The 17,546-nt window shown below is 40.6% G+C and overlaps 1 protein-coding gene across 3 annotated transcripts in view; it reads right to left on the bottom strand.

Annotated features, from left to right (window-relative positions):
* Nucleotides 1-17,546, bottom strand: part of cabin1 (calcineurin binding protein 1) — a 38,126-nt gene that overhangs the window by 18,403 nt on the left and 2,177 nt on the right. For 2 of the 3 annotated variants that reach the window (XM_008276692.1, XM_008276691.1), the window contains exons 7-31: nt 17,382-17,511; nt 17,138-17,287; nt 16,485-16,789; nt 16,198-16,375; nt 15,979-16,112; nt 15,672-15,889; nt 15,242-15,314; nt 14,737-14,924; nt 14,494-14,631; nt 14,071-14,259; nt 13,733-13,975; nt 13,442-13,595; nt 13,229-13,344; nt 12,929-13,090; nt 11,672-11,878; nt 10,726-10,871; nt 10,240-10,501; nt 9,858-10,028; nt 8,811-8,900; nt 8,499-8,659; nt 8,167-8,378; nt 5,533-5,598; nt 4,629-4,808; nt 4,082-4,476; nt 2,706-2,819 (exon numbers count right to left, since the gene is read on the bottom strand). In XM_008276692.1, coding sequence (XP_008274914.1) covers nt 2,706-2,819; nt 4,082-4,476; nt 4,629-4,808; nt 5,533-5,598; nt 8,167-8,378; nt 8,499-8,659; nt 8,811-8,900; nt 9,858-10,028; nt 10,240-10,501; nt 10,726-10,871; nt 11,672-11,878; nt 12,929-13,090; nt 13,229-13,344; nt 13,442-13,595; nt 13,733-13,975; nt 14,071-14,259; nt 14,494-14,631; nt 14,737-14,924; nt 15,242-15,314; nt 15,672-15,889; nt 15,979-16,112; nt 16,198-16,375; nt 16,485-16,789; nt 17,138-17,287; nt 17,382-17,511 — 4,382 coding nt within the window. The remainder of the gene's footprint in view (nt 1-2,705; nt 2,820-4,081; nt 4,477-4,628; nt 4,809-5,532; nt 5,599-8,166; nt 8,379-8,498; nt 8,660-8,810; nt 8,901-9,857; nt 10,029-10,239; nt 10,502-10,725; nt 10,872-11,671; nt 11,879-12,928; nt 13,091-13,228; nt 13,345-13,441; nt 13,596-13,732; nt 13,976-14,070; nt 14,260-14,493; nt 14,632-14,736; nt 14,925-15,241; nt 15,315-15,671; nt 15,890-15,978; nt 16,113-16,197; nt 16,376-16,484; nt 16,790-17,137; nt 17,288-17,381; nt 17,512-17,546) is intronic. The other variant, XM_008276693.1, reaches the window with a different exon arrangement.

Raw genomic sequence — 17,546 nt, 5'->3', positions numbered from 1 at the left:
CTGGATTACAAAACATACATGACATAATTTAACATACAGTTCAGAGCCCAGATGACTACAGTCAAAGGAGGAAAACACTTCCTCCTGTCACTTCCTCCTCAGTATCACAGCATGAGGTATCATAATACAGATGTGAGAGTATCAATAATGTATCGCTATACTGTAGACTGCACAGAACCTTGGTGAAATGTAATATTAAAAATGTGCCCAACATCTGTGACTCTGAAAATAACAGCCTAGACCTAATCTATTGTGCATCATCCTCATTTCAATTTAATCACGACTACATGACTATTATTAGTTTATTATTGATGTAAAAGTGAGCTGGTCCTCCTAGAAATCACTCGTGCCGACAACCACACCTATAAATTATGCAGCACAACCTCATCTGGATCATTTCTTTACAGCAGTATGTAGGTTACTTTATGCAGGCCCCAGTTAATGTAACCCAGCCAAAGCAAAAGGAAAAGTAGGGCATCATGACCTACATTAGGGAACTTAGTATTCACAAACAGGCTCAATGAGGTGTGCACTCAGCCGAGAGTCAAGTCTCTTTGTCATCTAGGTGCCATGTATCATGCCACATATTTGATGTGATCAATGCTTTGTGTCAGTTTGTGGCAGCTCTCATGCTCTTATGTGATCATTCTGTCACTGAAGAGATCACTTGAACACATACAAGATAACTATGAAAGACTGACAGGGAGCGATTAGTCAAACTTAAATCCAGCTGTTGGCTGTCAGCGGAGACCGACTTGCCTAAAGGTACACGTTGAAGACGCAAAGTTGAAGAGTCCTGGTTCAAATCCCCTTCAACCTGGCAAAAACTGTGTGCTAAACAATACCATCAGAGCCACCTACATCTTAAAAAAAAACTTGAAGAAGTCTCTCATAAAACTGACAATATGAAAGGTTCAAATAAGGCTACAAGGAGGGCTCCAGAAATTTAATAACTGCCCTGAACTCGTAGACTCAAGGCAATCAGACATGCTTGGTTCATATTTAGACAGATTTACATTGTCCTATGGTAGAGACAGAGGGCTTGGTTCAAGCTGAACAGTAAAGCTCCAACAGTTGGTATGCCAGGGTGGCAGGTTTGCCTCCAGAAGGGGCTCTGTGAGAACCTAGCGGGAGCCAGAGCGCAGTGGAGCTCTCCACCAGCTCAAACCTGGCCCACATCACTTCTACAGTCTGTTACCAGAAGCCTTCCGGAGTCAGCGTTTGACTCTACAGCCCACAAAATCACCTGTGTCCTAAATAACATGCACTGCCAAAATGTGACTGACAACTGAATGACATGAGGTGCTGACTCGATGTGATGTTCTGCTTGCCTTACATGCTCTGTAACAAAAGTGAGAGCATTCAGGTTTTTGACAAATCTCACAAGGAATGAATCAAAAAGTAAGCCAATTTCCGCACACACTGAAAAGACATATCTGCCTCAAGTGAAAAGAGGTAAATAAACTGACATGCAGAACAGATGACGGATTCAGACAGTAATCGCCTTCACTGGAACCCAACAGAGGCCTTGTAATTCAGAGAGGCAGATAATTCAACAATCTCCTACTGTGTGAGATTCCAATTATAGTAGCACTTGAAACTGGTGATCCATATATGGGGCTTATTTTTGTGCATCCAATTGAATCATGTGAATAATATGTGTGACAAGAGTAAACCTAACTGTGGTACACCAATCACTCTCAAATCATTAGTCACAAATGTCGGGACATGCTTTAGTGCCTCAGAGGTTCTTCCTCTGGGATTCTGCATTAGCTGGTACCATGCAGTTGAGTACCAGGTTTACTTTCATAGTAACAGAATGGCAGACATCCAAATATTACTGGTGCACCTGTGTTTAGGCAAAGCAGGTATTTTGTATATTCTTTTGATGTTACATAAATTCCAAACTCTCATCAAGGTGTGAAGTGAGTTGACATTGCACACTAAGTTACTCCCAATGGCAGGTGAACACCTCACATTACAGCTCTGCCACTGCTGGTGTATGACTGTTTGTGGGTGAATGAGACATGCACAGAGTGCTTTGTATAGCGCTATTTAAGAGTGGACCATTTCCCAAATACATCAATCAACATTTATGTTAGAAACATCCTCTCTTTGTGATAGCTAACATATATATCCTATTAGGTAGCCAGAACTACAGACCTGTTTCAGCATTCCTCTGCCCTTAAAGGTAAATATTATACTATTTTCTGAAGGGAAACAAACAAGACTTTTGTATTCTCAGACATTGTTCTACAGATCTGAGATTAAAGTTAATTAGATTTACAGCAGGCAACTATTATCTTTATTTGCCTCATTCACAATAATTTAAAATATTGTTAACAATAATGCATTCAGTTTATAAGATTACAATTCATAATTTACACTCTACTTATGTAGGCATCCCTGAAATTTATTCAGTGGACCCATTCTTGAGAACATTATTGGCCTTGAAAGTCAATTTGAGAAACATCAACAACAGTCAGTCAAGCAAAATGATTTTATTTACATTTTTTTATTTTTTTACTTCTGACTTGTGTAAAAAAATGGTAACGAGATCCCAACTATTTTAAGTGTTACTATGTTGTAATGCCTATAAAACGAACTGATGACATGAGTCATCAAAATGTGTGAAGCAATATGTGGTGACATAATGACATTTGACAGTGGAAAAAAGCGTGCGTGCATGGTGAACTCTGACTTACATTGAACAGGTTTGTCTTGTTTCTTTCACAGAAAAGTCCTTGTGCTGGCATGTGCTTCAGCTGTTGCCATGGGACACTGCTTCCTAGCAACACATCTCTGGCCCATTGTAGGTTCTGTGTTAGAAAATAAATAAATAAATGAAAAAAGCCCACATATATTTGTATGTACGTTTTTTTTTTATACACACACACAAGTGCGCGCACACACACACACACACAAACACACAACAGTATTCTTAACGAGAAAGGAAAAAAAAATGCTCATTTGCAATCAGGAAAATGCAGACCTCGTTTCACAGCATGATGACTCACAAATCAGTGTCTATACCAGCGCCCTGTTTGAACAGATAGCAAGCTAACGCCACTTCATGTTATCTTTCACAATCCCACTGGCCTATAGCATGAAATCACAGGCTCTCTTCTTCCATATTCGGAGTGAGGATAAAAATGGCCAGTCACTGTGAGTGGAGCAGTTTCTTGAGAGAAAAAAAAAAAGGAGCACAGAGGCTTTTAACACTGGATGTGTCGGGTTGTGAGGGCGGCTAAGCAACCTGTGTCAGCAGCATCACATCAAGTGACTCTGTCATCAAGTCACTGCCAGTGTACGTTTTCTTTCATCAAAGCTGTTGAAAACTCTGGTGAAGGCAAAAACCGAGGGAATACTTACTAACAATTTCCTTGTGACCTAGACCAACTGTAAAATCCCCAATCAAAAGTTATTCCACATCTAATTGAGCCCCAAGGAAATTATCTTTATTGAATTCATTGTAGAGCTTGTGTCCACAAATAGAATAAAGAAAATTATGCAGACACCACTGTGGGGAGTCATAAAACCATGATGCTGAACATACAGGACTGAGGTAAAATGAGCATATTACAAAACATCAAAGTCTTTACCATGCACAATTTACCCGTACTGAATATGCGCAATGACTGTATTAAAACCCGAGTGCTAACAGAAGGTTGCCATCACAGTAAAGCTCAACGCAATCTCCCTGTGCCAAACTGGCTGAGAGAGCACTGTGCTACCACCCACACACACCTCTGCCCACAGAGCCTTATAGCCAACACAGGCTGCTTCAGTAAGTCGTGTATCACTGCAAAGCTCACAGGCCCACAAGAACACCCAAGAAAAAAAATCTGAAATGGCCATCACAGCCCTAATACACTTGTCACTGTAATAATCGATGCTAAGGCCTAAAAGTGCCTTTTGAGAAAATTGTAGGAATTTCTGGTAAGACTCATCTTCTGTAAATGTCACCATTAATGGCAGGGGACACTGATTATAGGTGTATGAATTGGGTTTAATGGATGACTTGGCCTTTGAAATACAATGAGAACAGACTAGTGCCATCAGTTAACACGGGTGGACTGACCTGATGGGTCCTGCTGTTGGTATAGAAGAAGGCCAGGCGGTACAGACTCTTGTAGTGCTGAGGAAAGCGGCTGAGGCAGAGAAAGAGAGCACGGACACACATTTCCACCAGCATTCGTCTCTGATCAGCACGTTCTGCAGGCAGGGCTTTAGGCACTTCGATCACCTCAGCGGGGGGCTCCAGCTTCTTCTTGCCCTCACTGGCCGGGGTCTGAGGAGTGGCCTGCTGAGAGGGGGCTGGCTTCGGAGGAGTGACTGGTACAGGCAGAGGATGAGGACAATGGTCTGCAGAGACCTTGGGGGCTAAAGCCTCAGGGACTATCACCACCACAGCTTCTACTACTTCCTGGATCACTTTCTCTTCTGTCTGGATGCCAGCATGCTCACCATGTAAGACTAAAGAAAGATTAAAATGATAAACTGTAAGACCGAAGTACAACGTCTTGCATATTAGGTCTATATCTTTAAAATGAAGCACATTAACAAGACACGACATCTGACCATAGTGATAAAAGCCGTAAAAGATCCATTATTTCAGTTCTGATTACCTGTGTCTTCAGACGTGGGCTGTCCATCCTTCACAGGGGTTGTACTTTCTGATGATGATGAACTGGCTTTCCCAGAGACAGGTTTGTGGCTGCTGTCTTGTGAGCTGGTGGGATCTGTGAAGGCATCCTGGGTGGAGTTGGAGTCAGAAAGCAACACCACCTCACTGTCCTGACTGCGCTCTGCCAAAACAAAAGAACATGGGTTACGCTGCCAGCTTCATGGCCACAGATGGAGATAGATAAATTCATAATTTGGGGTGTTATGGAAAAAAAAACTGATGACTTTTTCTGTCCAAAAAGTTTTTGTTTTTGAAAGATTTATTTTACTGTAATTTCAATTCATCAATAAAATGAAATTACTGTACTGTGTAAACTGCAACCAATTATTCAGGATGTGTAACTGCACACTGTAACAGCATGCTGTGTAGGCCTGTCTCGAGTTGGTGGTTGGTGACTTGTTTAAAAAAAAATGCCAAAGATTCCCTGTTGTAACGTGGGGAAGTGTATATAATGATGAAACAAAAATAAGTAATGAGTCACAAATCCTTATTAGTGCATCACTAATGACACATTGCTATAAAGGAGAGATGGATTGCTTTTGTAAGTGGTCCAAACACAAAATGCCAGCATTCCTTTTAATTGCCATGTTCTGCAGCCTCAGCAAAAAAAAAAAATCCTTGGCAGGAAACTCTAAATAAGAATCAAGAGGGCAACAAGCTTTTGCTATTTTAGAGAATAATGCACACAAGGGGCTTTTCAAAAGAGTTACAGTCATGAGTCAACAGCAAAGTTACTATGGTACTGTAAAATTTGTGTAAACTGACAACTGTGTATTCAGTGCACTTCATTTTGGATTTAAAATATAGCCTCTTAAAAAAAGTTTGGTAGGTTTGTAGAGCAGTACCATTCAGGGAAGCCAGCCATAGTGAAGACCTGGGCAGGCAGTAATCATGGTCAAACTCTGGTGAGGCTGTTGAAGATACGGGGAGCTGGTTTTAAAATATAATCAAGAAAAACTGCACCTCTAAATTGATAGAAAGTATCTGCAATAGCCTTAAAAAAAAAAAAAAAATCAACCATTTCAGTTTCTTGACAACTGAGTACAGATTTAACGCCACTCCCCTTGAAAATGTAGGACCTGATTCAGACACATTTCTTTATATAAGACCACACCAAATTTGCAGTGCAAGAGTGATGAGATTATGTTAGCGGTCTTACACAGCTCAATATTTAAAAAAAATAAATCAATACTTCCCCTCCAAACTCTGAAACTTTAAACCACAATCTGTGGCGTGAATAAGACCTCTTAAGCAATGTAGCAAAGACTCTTAGACATGTGCGCGCATATCCCCAGAAAAAGAAAATCATTCCAGCTACTGTGTTTTTTTTCTTTTTTTTCAATAACTGTTCAACTAGTTTACTGTAAAAACAGCAAGTTAAAAAAAATCACCAAGAATTTTTGAAGTGTAGGTCATCAATAGGGGATCACAAAAGAGCACTTTCCCTGATAATGATTTGATAAACGCATGTCTGAATCAGGCCCTACAGTCTTATCAGTTGATGCACTTTAAGCAGGACTCAAGTCAGAGAGACTGGACAACAGCAAGCAACAATGTGCATGGTGGGATATTTTCTGACTTCAGTCTGAGAGTTGTGTGCCAATAATAGGGCTGCCACATTCTTTCTGACTTGGCATTTTCACACTAATTGGCCATAATTAGAAATTATATCCAATTAGTGGAAAATAGCAAACATGATTCACGCAAGACTTTGAAATATCTCCCAGGAGTTTGACTCTCTGTGGAAATTACCCCCACACCAAACTCAAACAAAATGTGACCACATGATACACCAGACAGTTTAGTGGATTGTGATAAAGGACTGACTTTGTCCACTTGTGAAGACATTCACCCCATTAGAACTACATGCATATAAATGGCAAAGCAGGTGGTAAAAGCAAGCAGGCAAAGAGGTAGCAGGCAGGTAGGTAGGTAGGTAGGTAGGTAGGTAGGTAGGTAGGAAGGAAGGAAGGAAGGAAGGAATCTGGAAAGGGTGACAAAACTGGCAACATGGGCAATATGGCTGCATTATTTGCACATTCAAGCTAAACATGATACATGGGGTGGGTGGACGGATGTCATTGTTTTTGTCACATGAAAAGAATGACCAAGACTGATTTTATCTATACAAGATTTGGACTTGCACCGCACAGCTCCAGAGATTGAAATCAACTTATAGTCAGAATCCAGGTATGTGGAAACTATTTCTTTTTAACGTTGATTTTGCCCTTCTTGCAAAATCAAATCAGTCAAATCAAAAAGACAGCTATAATTGCAACACTGCAAACACCAACAGCTAAATACATCAGAAGAGCTAAAACAAAAGACAGTTGATCGGCATGAACTAAAAAGCTCAGGTATAGATGTACATTTCCTAAAGCATTATTGTACATCCAACACATTATTCCAAACACACCTTACATTATTTTTCACCATGTATTGCTTACAGCCATCAGGTTTTTCAAGAACAGAAATGTTCTACTTTGATATCAAGAAAAATCAAATTTCTGTGTGAATTAATTAAGATTGAAACAGTTCTGTTTATCAGAACTGTCACATCTCCTACTGTTCTGAACATAGGAAACAAGATTGTCATCTGGATCCCCATATTGTCCAAATTTGACTTCCTACAGATAAACTTAATATAATCTCTGCAGTTTAAAAATAATATCCTTTGGATAAAGGTAAGACTACCTCCCATTATTTTTCACTATGTAAATAGATCAAATTACAAAGTACTTTAAACCTTGGAATATATTTTCCAATTGGATAAATTCCTATTTCTGAGGCAGTTTCTCAGAAAAGGGATCTTAAATTCAGTCAATTTCCAGATTAAATACAAGTTATTATGATGGGGGAGGTGTCAACTGATCAATATCTCACCAGTGTAACCAAGACATGGTTCTCTGACAATGCAAACAACTCTGTTGAACTAACTGAGGTAAACACACAGTGAATCAACAATCAGGATCATTGAGAATTTGCAGCTTTCTTTTGGTGTGGTACCAATCGACTGAAGCTGATTAATGCTGAAATTCACGCCAGCACAAATATGTCTGTGATGTTATAGGCCAACAAAACAGCAATAGTAACATATCAGGAGAGGCAAGATGATTGGTAAGAAAAGAAAACAGGACCAGCAATAAAGCAGCCACGAGATGGATGTTATACCAGCACACGCACACACACATATGCAAACACACAGACCTTAACGCCCTCTGCAAAAACTCAACCTTGAAATCTATTTGTTTCAACACTGCTGCTTTGTCAAGCACAAGAAATTACTCAAATAATCAGTAGCCATATTGCCCATTTCACCACATCCCAATCACCCAGTGCATGGGGATCATTGTAACTGAAATCGAAGCCATTAAGCATGGTGATTAGCAATCTGAGCACTCCCCAGTGGGTTTCCTGTCCCAGTGCAGAAAGGGCAAAGAGCCCAACCCCAGAGACAGTGTCTAGGACTGGGACTGTACCATCAGCCTGCTGCTCCTCATGCCGTTGTTGCTGCCACTGCTGCCTTCGGAGTGTTTTACGTTTGGCGTAATCATGGTCAAATGGCGTGGCCACGTAATGAGGAGATGTCAGACCTGGGGTGGCAACTGATGGCAGAGAGGAGCTGAGTACATTCCCTATGCAAACTGAGGAGCAATTAAAGTCTTCGTCCATCATAGAAGTGGGTTTCTCCCTGAAACGAGTTGAAAACAAGAATCAAGGTTCGACTGTGACATTAAAGTTTCATCTTAGTTTTGCAGTGCTATGTTTTTTAAAATTAAAAAAAATAATAATAATCATAAATGCGTCTTACTTTTCATTGGTTCTTGGCATACTTGGCATACTCTTCTCTTCACCTCTTGCAAACGGCCCCGTCGCTGCCTCGACCAGCAAAGTAAACAAGTTCTCATGTTCCAGATCAGGCTCATCAGCCTCAAGAAGTTTTAGGATGGTGGCACTCAGACGGAAATGCAACTAGAGGCAGTTAGAAAAGGAAGTTTAATGCTCCACAGGTATGTGGACAACGTTTTTAAATGCAAATGCTTTCAGACAGTTATCTTGCATAACACTGCACTGATGTAACACAACTAGAAATTATTTGAGCTACCAGTCACAGATAGCTTACCTCCAAGGCTTCCATAGCCAGGTCAGGAGGATTATGGTAATGGATTTTCCGGGGGTACCTGGCAGCTTCTTCATGCAGATAGTGTGCGGCCTATAAATACAAAAGAGAGGAGAGTCAACAACCTGACACAATCCCCTGAAAGTACAAGTTAACTCCTAAACTAGTAAAATAGAGTGTGATATGGAGTAGTAGTAGCCCTCTATGTGTGCTAACATAGGGTTCACTGCATTAACACTGTCCTAAATGATACTACTGCCCTCCATGACACTGCCTTTCATACAAGTTTATCTGTCTCCACAAATCTAATCAGAACAAAAGAGCTATGACTAACGCCATACATTGTTCTACCAAAAAAAAAAAACATTTTGTAGGAGTGGAAGGGCAGTGATCTTTGTTTCTGTAGGTGGATTATGAAACAACTCAAGGGAGTGCTAGAAAAATGTCTGCAATCAAAGGATTGCTCTGAATTCTTTAAACTACGGCTTTTATTTCCTTGGTTTGTCAGCATGACAACGATACTCAAAACTTTCTTACATACCTAATTGACTTGTTAAAGTGTTCTTTACACTGAAATACTAATTAGCTTTTTTATTACAGAAAAAAAAACTTCAAAATATAGTGTGTAGAAAGCATAGAAATTTGTTGACTGCAGACTTTAACCTTCAAACAAAATCACAGACACCTTATGCAGGTCACACTGCTGTGTGTACAATTGTATCTAAGGTGTACTGTAAATCACCTTTTATGCTGTATCCCTGTATTTACACATATTTACAAACTGTGCAACCAGCATTTCAACTACAGTTGCTATAAATTTCAACAATCAGGGTGGTGGAAAACAATACATTTAAAACCTAAGTTGTGACAGCTTTGAACCAGGGTACCAAGCCAGCATTTTTTTGTGCAGTGGTAGAACTGACGTTATATTTGATGAAGGTAACACGTCAACACCAAAGTTCATTATCAGAAATAAATTATTGACTGAATTCCTTGCAAAACTCCTTGCAAAACATTAGGCAAAACTTACATGTCTCCACAACCGTTTACCTTTTTGTAAAGATGCACATATTCCACGGGAAGCTGTTTGCGTTTCTCCGCTATCTTCCCCAGCATGTAGTGAATAAGCCACTCTTCTTCATCACTGTCACCCTCACAACGGGAAGCACTCTGGAAACACTGAAATGCTGTCTGCAACATGGAGTCTCTCCTTTCTTCCATCTGAAACAACACAAAGACATGCACACACCATGGAAACTTCATAAGCAATTTAGCTCACGGTGACAGATCAATTAACTCTGCGCAGATTTCCTATGTGGAATAAGCAAAGGTGATAGAATGTGACTGTTTAGTTCACACATCTACCACAAAAGTGGACACAACATAATTTGACAGGGGATGCAGCTGAGTTAAATGTTAACATGAATCTCACCTGTTTAACCACCTCTGGGGGAAGCTCATTACGCCACTGTTTGAGTTGTCGTGAAGCAAACGAATGCAGTGCATATGATATTGTCCCATACTCAATCCACAGAGACAGGTTAGAGCTGTCGATCTCCAGGGCTCTCTTAAAGCAGTTAAGTACTGCCTGGGAGTGCTTCCATATGGGTACATCACTTTTCAGCTCATTAGAGTTGAGCTTGTCCTGGATACGGCTGGCTCTAGCTAAAGCCATACCTGCCCAGGAGTCAAACCTGAGGAGAGCAAGTTTCTGTCACAATGCCACTGAAGAAAATATTTTGTAAAGTCACTGAATTCGAAGTATTAGATAGAAGGGAAAAAAAGAGAACCCTATACATGCACATTCATTTGATAAAATCAAAGAGAAAACAGGAACTAAATTATGACTTTAAAATAAGAAACCAAAAAAGACTATGTTTTGTGAAAAAATTGACACCAGTGTAAAGAAATGAGCTACCTGTTGGGACACACGCATATGTCATGCATATAGAACTTGATGGCTTTGGACTGCTCCTTGTTCTTGAAATGATAATCAGCCAGCAGGTAGTACATCTCATTGATGATTGGAGGTGCAGGAGCACTGCCCGGAGGAAGGCATGGGGCCTTAAAGAGATCGAAAATCAGCATATATTTAGCAATCACGATCTTCAATGAAAAATGTGGAAATTACACCCTGACATAAACACGCTTGCTTTTAGTCCATATTAGAATTCATTTTAGATTTCCTTTAATTACTTACAAGATACTACACAGTCTGATTGATCAGCATATCTGAAAACTGTTATCACCATACACCCCTGCTTGTACTTTGAGATCCGCGGACAGTGGTCTCCTTCTATGTCTTCTGGAATCTCAACTATAGACAAGACAATACTTCCTTGCGAATGCACACACAGATAGCCGCGTGAACTCTCCTGGACTTGAGCAGACGACTGAAGTTACATCACTCAGACCCCAGTGGACACTCACATACTTGCGAATGCAAAAAGTGTAATACTGGCCTAAGGGGACAGAGCTTTTGAAATAACAGCCCTGAGGCTCTGGAATACCCTGCCCGAGGAAAGCAGCAAGCTGAGTGGGTGGCTTCTTTTAAATCTAATCTTAAAACATACTAATTTTTTTAGATTTCTATTCTTTTCCTAGGTTTTGTCATTGTGCATTTTAAATGGCTGTTGAGTACTTTTATTCTCTTTTTACTGTGTTTTCAATATTATGATTTGTGAGATCTTTGCTTCTCATGTGAAGCACTTTGTAACTTTGTTTTGATAAGTATGAATAACAATACTGTTATTAATAAGATAATTATGAAGGGAGACCTAAAAAACACCACAGAGATGAAGACAATGTTTAGTATGTCTGACTCACTGGTGAGCCTCACATTCAGCGTGGCCCCACTGACTGACCTTTTCTGCCGTGTCCTCGATGTAGGCTGCTACTTCATCCATGGTGAGGGTGGGGGTGTCACTTGTGGGGGTGATGCCAGAAAACCTCCTCAGCAGATTGGCCAATTCTGCGGACACTGTGCTTGTCTTATAGCTGTCAAACTCAGGCAGTGACTTTGGTTTGAAATACTGGAACATGAAGAGGGCATCGCTCCACAGAAGCTCAACCTGCAAAACACAGATAATTCCACAGAAAACATTAGTGTCCCAGTTCACTGTGTTCTGAGTGTGACACACACACCACAGCACATTATTGGTAACAAGGTCTCATGGGGACTCTTCTCTTGCACTGTGGTAGTTACAGTCAGAATCCCAATCATCTACATGCACCGACACACAGTTGTGGGCTTGACACCCACCTGGTGGCTGCAAACATGCATGACAAAGATTCAAGTGAACAAGGGCGTACACACAAGCCTCCTGCTGCCATGAATCACTCCTTTTCTCACAATCTTATCAGAGTAATACCATTATCTCTGCTTTCCGTTTTCATATGCTTGATCAAATCTAGCTATCTACCAAGAATCCTTCCTGTTAAGCTGCTTCTAAAGTGAGCAAATGCTAGATTATATACAGTTTTTCAGAAGAAATAAAAAAAAAGACCACCAAATACTAAATAACACTGAGAGCATAAAATCCTGCAAACCAGAATTTTTCAGGTCTGTTTTTTTTTTGTGTGTATGTAAATGTGTTCACATTTCTCACTCAGTAAATTAATGCTATTAAGCCATTAATGCTATTTCACAGCCTCAATTTATTTCAATGACACCAGACACGTGTACCTTGCCAACAAAACAACATTAATGGATATAGCAGACATTTTCTGTGTCGCGAGGGTCAATGAGGACACAGGTTTGCGTCATCGGCAGTCTGCTCCTGTTCAAACACTACACTTATGAGGGTTTGCTAGTCCAGGTGAGAAATCGCACCAATAAGTCAACGTCTTGAGCCATCTCTTTACTATTTCACCACCTCTTCGTTAGCATTTGGTTTTATCTAAATATTCGCTCAGCCACAGATGGGGTTATTGGTTTTACATTTTCAGTTAAATATTACTTTTTGGTTAAAAATGGGACAAGCAAACTTGGCAGGGATAGACTTGTGGACTATATTGAGTAAAAAACATTCTCAAAATCACCTCTAGTTTATGTAACAAATTATGATATACGAAATCAAAGGCATGAGCAGGCAGACTTTTAAAAGCATCAAGTGAGTAACCTGTGGAGATGAGTGGTCCTCCAGGTAGCGAGCCTTGCTCTTTTTACTGGGGTAGGCATACAGACAGAAAAAGCACTGTTCCAAGGCCATCTCCAACTCCTCTTTGTAGGGATGGGATTCGTTTTTGGTGGAGGCTATGAACTCTTTTTCCAAAACTCGAACCTAAACCAAACAACAATGCACAGCACACAATATTTAATACCTAAAATATTTACATATATATATAAGCTGTACATTAACACAAGTATTACCTCAGTCAGGATACAGTATTTCAAGAGATAATTCAACAAACAAACTTACATAGAATTTGAGGAGTGCACCATCTGAATTGCAGCACAAGGACCGACGGCCAAGATACTCGTGGGCTGTATTCAGAAGCATCAGAGAGGAAGGCAGCATGGGAGTGTCTGAGTCATCTGAAATTCAGATGTGACAGGGTCACTCAGAGTAACAACTGGCATGTTATAAACACAGAGGGAAAACTAAAGGCACGAAAACAAGAAGCCAGCAAACCTTCATCATCCCCGACAGACATATGCTGTCGAAGCATACAGTCAAAAGCAGCTTCTTCGTGTTTGATAATCCGATACAGGATAATCCAAGGCAGAACTGAGAAGAAGTAAGGCTCCTTGGGATCATCAGAAATGGTCATGCTGAGATCAATCAGCTGAAAAAACAAAACAAACAAAAAACGCAACCACACGATAAATAAACATTACACAAAAGCTAATTTGTTTCTTCTCATAGAGTCAGTTTTTTTTTCTTTAGAAAAGCCAGTGCCAGTGTCTTTAGATTTCCTCTAACCTGGATGAGGTTGTTTGCCAGTCGAGCCGTGCTAGAGAAGTGGGGAACATTGCTTAGAAGGTCAGACTCTTTGCTGAAGCAGACCTCAATGCCATCCAGCAACTTTCCAATGGTGCTGACCCACTCCTCCTTGCTAGGGGGAGAGCTGTTTGAAGCAGAGTTGAGCTGCTGCAGGGCTTCGTTCAAAGCCAGCTCACTGCAGTCCAAACACTGCTGGTATTCCTGCAGCTTCAGTAGTGAGTTCTAGTGGAGAGATAAAAACTCAGAAAATAAGAACTGGCAACCATGATTTATTTTAAACAATTTAAAGATCCAGCTGGTATTGTGGCATGTCTAACCTGCAGTAGCATCAACTGTGCAGGACGCTCTGGTGCTGAGCTCACAAACTCCAGAGGTTTGCTCCTGCTCCCATAATTAAGAGTAGGCTGCAGCAGGCGTACAACAGACTCGAAATCTGCAGCCTCAAATAGACGCTGAATCTCCTCCAAAGACTGACAACGCTCCAGAGACTTCAGCCTCTTGTCAATCTGTCCATGGGAACAAAGGACACCCAAAAGAAACCCACAGTCAAAACAGCTAGAAGAGAAGCTCTTTTGGGAGACATGATAATAGTTTAATTTTTTACCATTTTCTATTACACTAAAAATGTGTGTATCACACTTTATTTAGTGGTATTTTAAAGACAGGTCATAGAACAATAATATACTAGAAAAGAGGGTAATGCTGATAAAAGAGAATGTTTAATTGATCATCACACTGACCTCCTCCACAGAAATTGCAGCATCTACATGAAGGTTAGGTAAGTGGATTGTGTAATGTTTCCCATCTGGGTTCTTTGGTTTGCTCTGCAACAGGCCTATACAGACATCATAGCTCTCAAGGGCCAACTCCATTTCTCCCTGTCAAAAAACAAATACACACGTATAGGTCACACTTGACCGAGCTGAGTGAAAAACACTCATACAATTGAATACCGAGAACAAACAGCACAATATGGTTGTTACCTGCAGGGCCAAGAATCGTGCCTTTAGCCAGTAGACTCGTACCATGACATCTAGCCAGTCACCCTCAAACAGGTCTCTTTGGGATGAACCTAACGCTAAGAGTAACAAATCACCCTGGAAGTGCTGCCCAGGGAATTCGGAGTCAGTTGCATCATTGCTGGGACCACTGCTGCTTCTTCTAGGAGCAGCTAGACAAGGAATAAAACTATTACTACAAGCCAAACGTAAACAATGACTTTCCAATAGTTAGCAAATTCTGCAGGCCCTCCTGTTTAGTTGTGACAATAAATACACTGCTTTTTTTTTTTTTTAAGGTGAATTAGTCAAAAAAATCTAAAAATGTAAAAACAAATTTCTTACATTTAAGTGTGGTCAAAATTTTGCCAGTGGTGGTAGGTGAAATATGAAACACAAACACACACTGCAAGACCCAGCTGGGCTACAGGCAGTAGCTTCTGTCGCATAATACTGCATCAAACAACCAAGTCTTGTGCCTCTGACTTACCAATCTTCCCTTTGTTGTGTAACCACTGCTCCAACTGCAACTCCATACAAGCTAAGCTCATTGCCAACATTTCCTGTGCATGTAGCAGATATAAACATAACTTATCAGAAGTTGTTGTGGATGACAAATAAGACATACATTCTGAAAAACGCACTTTTATCCTGACTCCAATAAATAAAGCACTAGATGCTAAATTTAGCAGACCTTCACACAATTGGATCCAAAGTGAGTCTACAAAGAGGTATTAGGGACATTGACAATGCTTCAATTTTAACACAAATAAAAACCATCCTTAAGCTGCAAGTCCAACAGTGGGTAATATTTTCTATCTGGGAAGTTTTGGGATGAAATCAAATCAATCTAAAACAATTACCACCTCGTTCAAGTTCTTCTAGCAATCATGAAATAAACCAGTTGTCTTGTCATTTACCCGGATGTGTTGGTTGCTGCAATCCCGAAGCAGCGGGTTTGGAAGACCACTGCTGTGCTTCCTCCAGTTCTGATAGACCTCCAGCACCACAGCAGTCAGACCCCGAGGCCACTCCTCCGTGAACTTCTTACCTACTGCTTTCAGGTAGAGCATCATCAGGTCCAGTATACCGCCATTGGTCATATTATTGAGCAGGAATTTGTGGACATCCTGTTGTTCTACAGAAGGGAATTGACAGTGTGTTAATATGACAGACATGCCAACATAGCAGGATGTTGTAAACACATATCCAGGATGCACTACATACCAGATTCCATGTATTCAACTGAGTCAACAGGCAAACAACTCCCATGCAGAGGCTGTATGTCCTCCTTCCCATCACACTGTGTCTCAAGATTACTCAGACTCTCATCATCATTATCGGGATCAAATTTCTTTAGCCTAAAAGAATAAAATAACTTTAAATCAACACAACTACAATGACTTACATATTTATGCATTGCATATAAGGTGTTTGACAAGCTACCTGGAAGGTAGGTATTTAAAAAGAAGTTCCTGAAAATCAATCTTCTCTTCCTTTTTGCACTTTGTGTTTCGAACACGTGCTGAACGTCGCTTAGCTGTCTCCCCACTATCTTCCACCACACGTTTCCTTTTTGGAGCTTTCTTCACTTTATCAGTCAGTGAAACTTCCATTGCTGTAGCTGTAAACATTTGAGAAGATTTTTTTAAATTAACAATATTACAGATTATTGGTAAAAACAAACCCATATGCAGGCAAAAGAAAAACATGTCTCTTTATAGACAACTAACCAACAGGTGGAGCAGAAGTGGTGACCTCCACGGTGGCCTGGCTGGTTGTGAGTTGAGGTTGAGTGCTGCATTGGGGCAGTACTGGTTCAGAGAAGGTCACTGGTGGCAGGGATGAACTGGGGCTGCTGCTTAGCACGGTGGTCTGGCCCATACTGACAGGGCTGGTCGGCTGGGGGAGGTTCTGGAGGAAGTTTGGGTCACGGTATTCTGACAGGTCAATCCTGCGGCCAAGACTCGGGCGAGGTGGCTCACATGTGGTCTGATGTCTGTACATTGCGAGAAAACTTTCGCCCACATGCTTCCATCTGAAATAAAACAGAGGGGGTTCAGATTCACCACAAAAAAAACTACTATAGGAAAAAGTAAATATTACACCCCTCAGGGGTAGAGGTTAACAAAAGGTTCATAAAACTCAGCCCGGAAAACAATTACTGCAATGTCAGAGGAGCTCAACCAAGAATTCCACCACAGTATACACCAATTCCAAATATTCTAGATGTGCATAAGTTTTAATTCTACTACTTATAGTAATCTATCTAAATAACAGTTATTCAAACATTCACTGCAATTCTCATTTAAATAACGACAAGAAAATGCAATTTAAACTAAACCAGCCAGATTGGAAAAAAACAGAACAACAATACAGCACTTACGAGAGGCAGTGGATGGGCTGAATCAGGACAAGGTCGGGTTTAGGTTCACAGTGTGAGAGAGCCTGCCTGCGCCTCCGTATCTCCAGTGCCTCTTCCACAATCGATTTGCGTTCCTCTTCTTCCACTTCCACATAGTGAATAGACATATCACTGAAAATAAGCCATAACAAATCAAGAAAGTTTTTTAGTGATGTGAAAGTATGAAGCTAAACAGACGGAGATCTAAAAAGTGAGCTGGATTCACCATTTCATGAACATCTGCATCGTATCCCTCTTCAGACAAGGCTGCTCCTCAAAGATTTTTTCTTTCAACACCAGGCCTTTAGTGTAACAATGATCTTTCTCCAGGGCTTTGGCAATGAAGTACAAACAGCCTGGACAAAGCATGCAGAGTACAGTTACTTTTCTT

Source organism: Stegastes partitus, unplaced genomic scaffold, assembly GCF_000690725.1.
Source record: "Stegastes partitus isolate 25-593 unplaced genomic scaffold, Stegastes_partitus-1.0.2 Scaffold79, whole genome shotgun sequence".
Classification (NCBI taxonomy): Eukaryota; Metazoa; Chordata; class Actinopteri; family Pomacentridae; genus Stegastes; species Stegastes partitus.
Note: the sequence above shows the minus strand (reverse complement) of the source record. Positions and strands in the feature narration are given on the sequence as shown.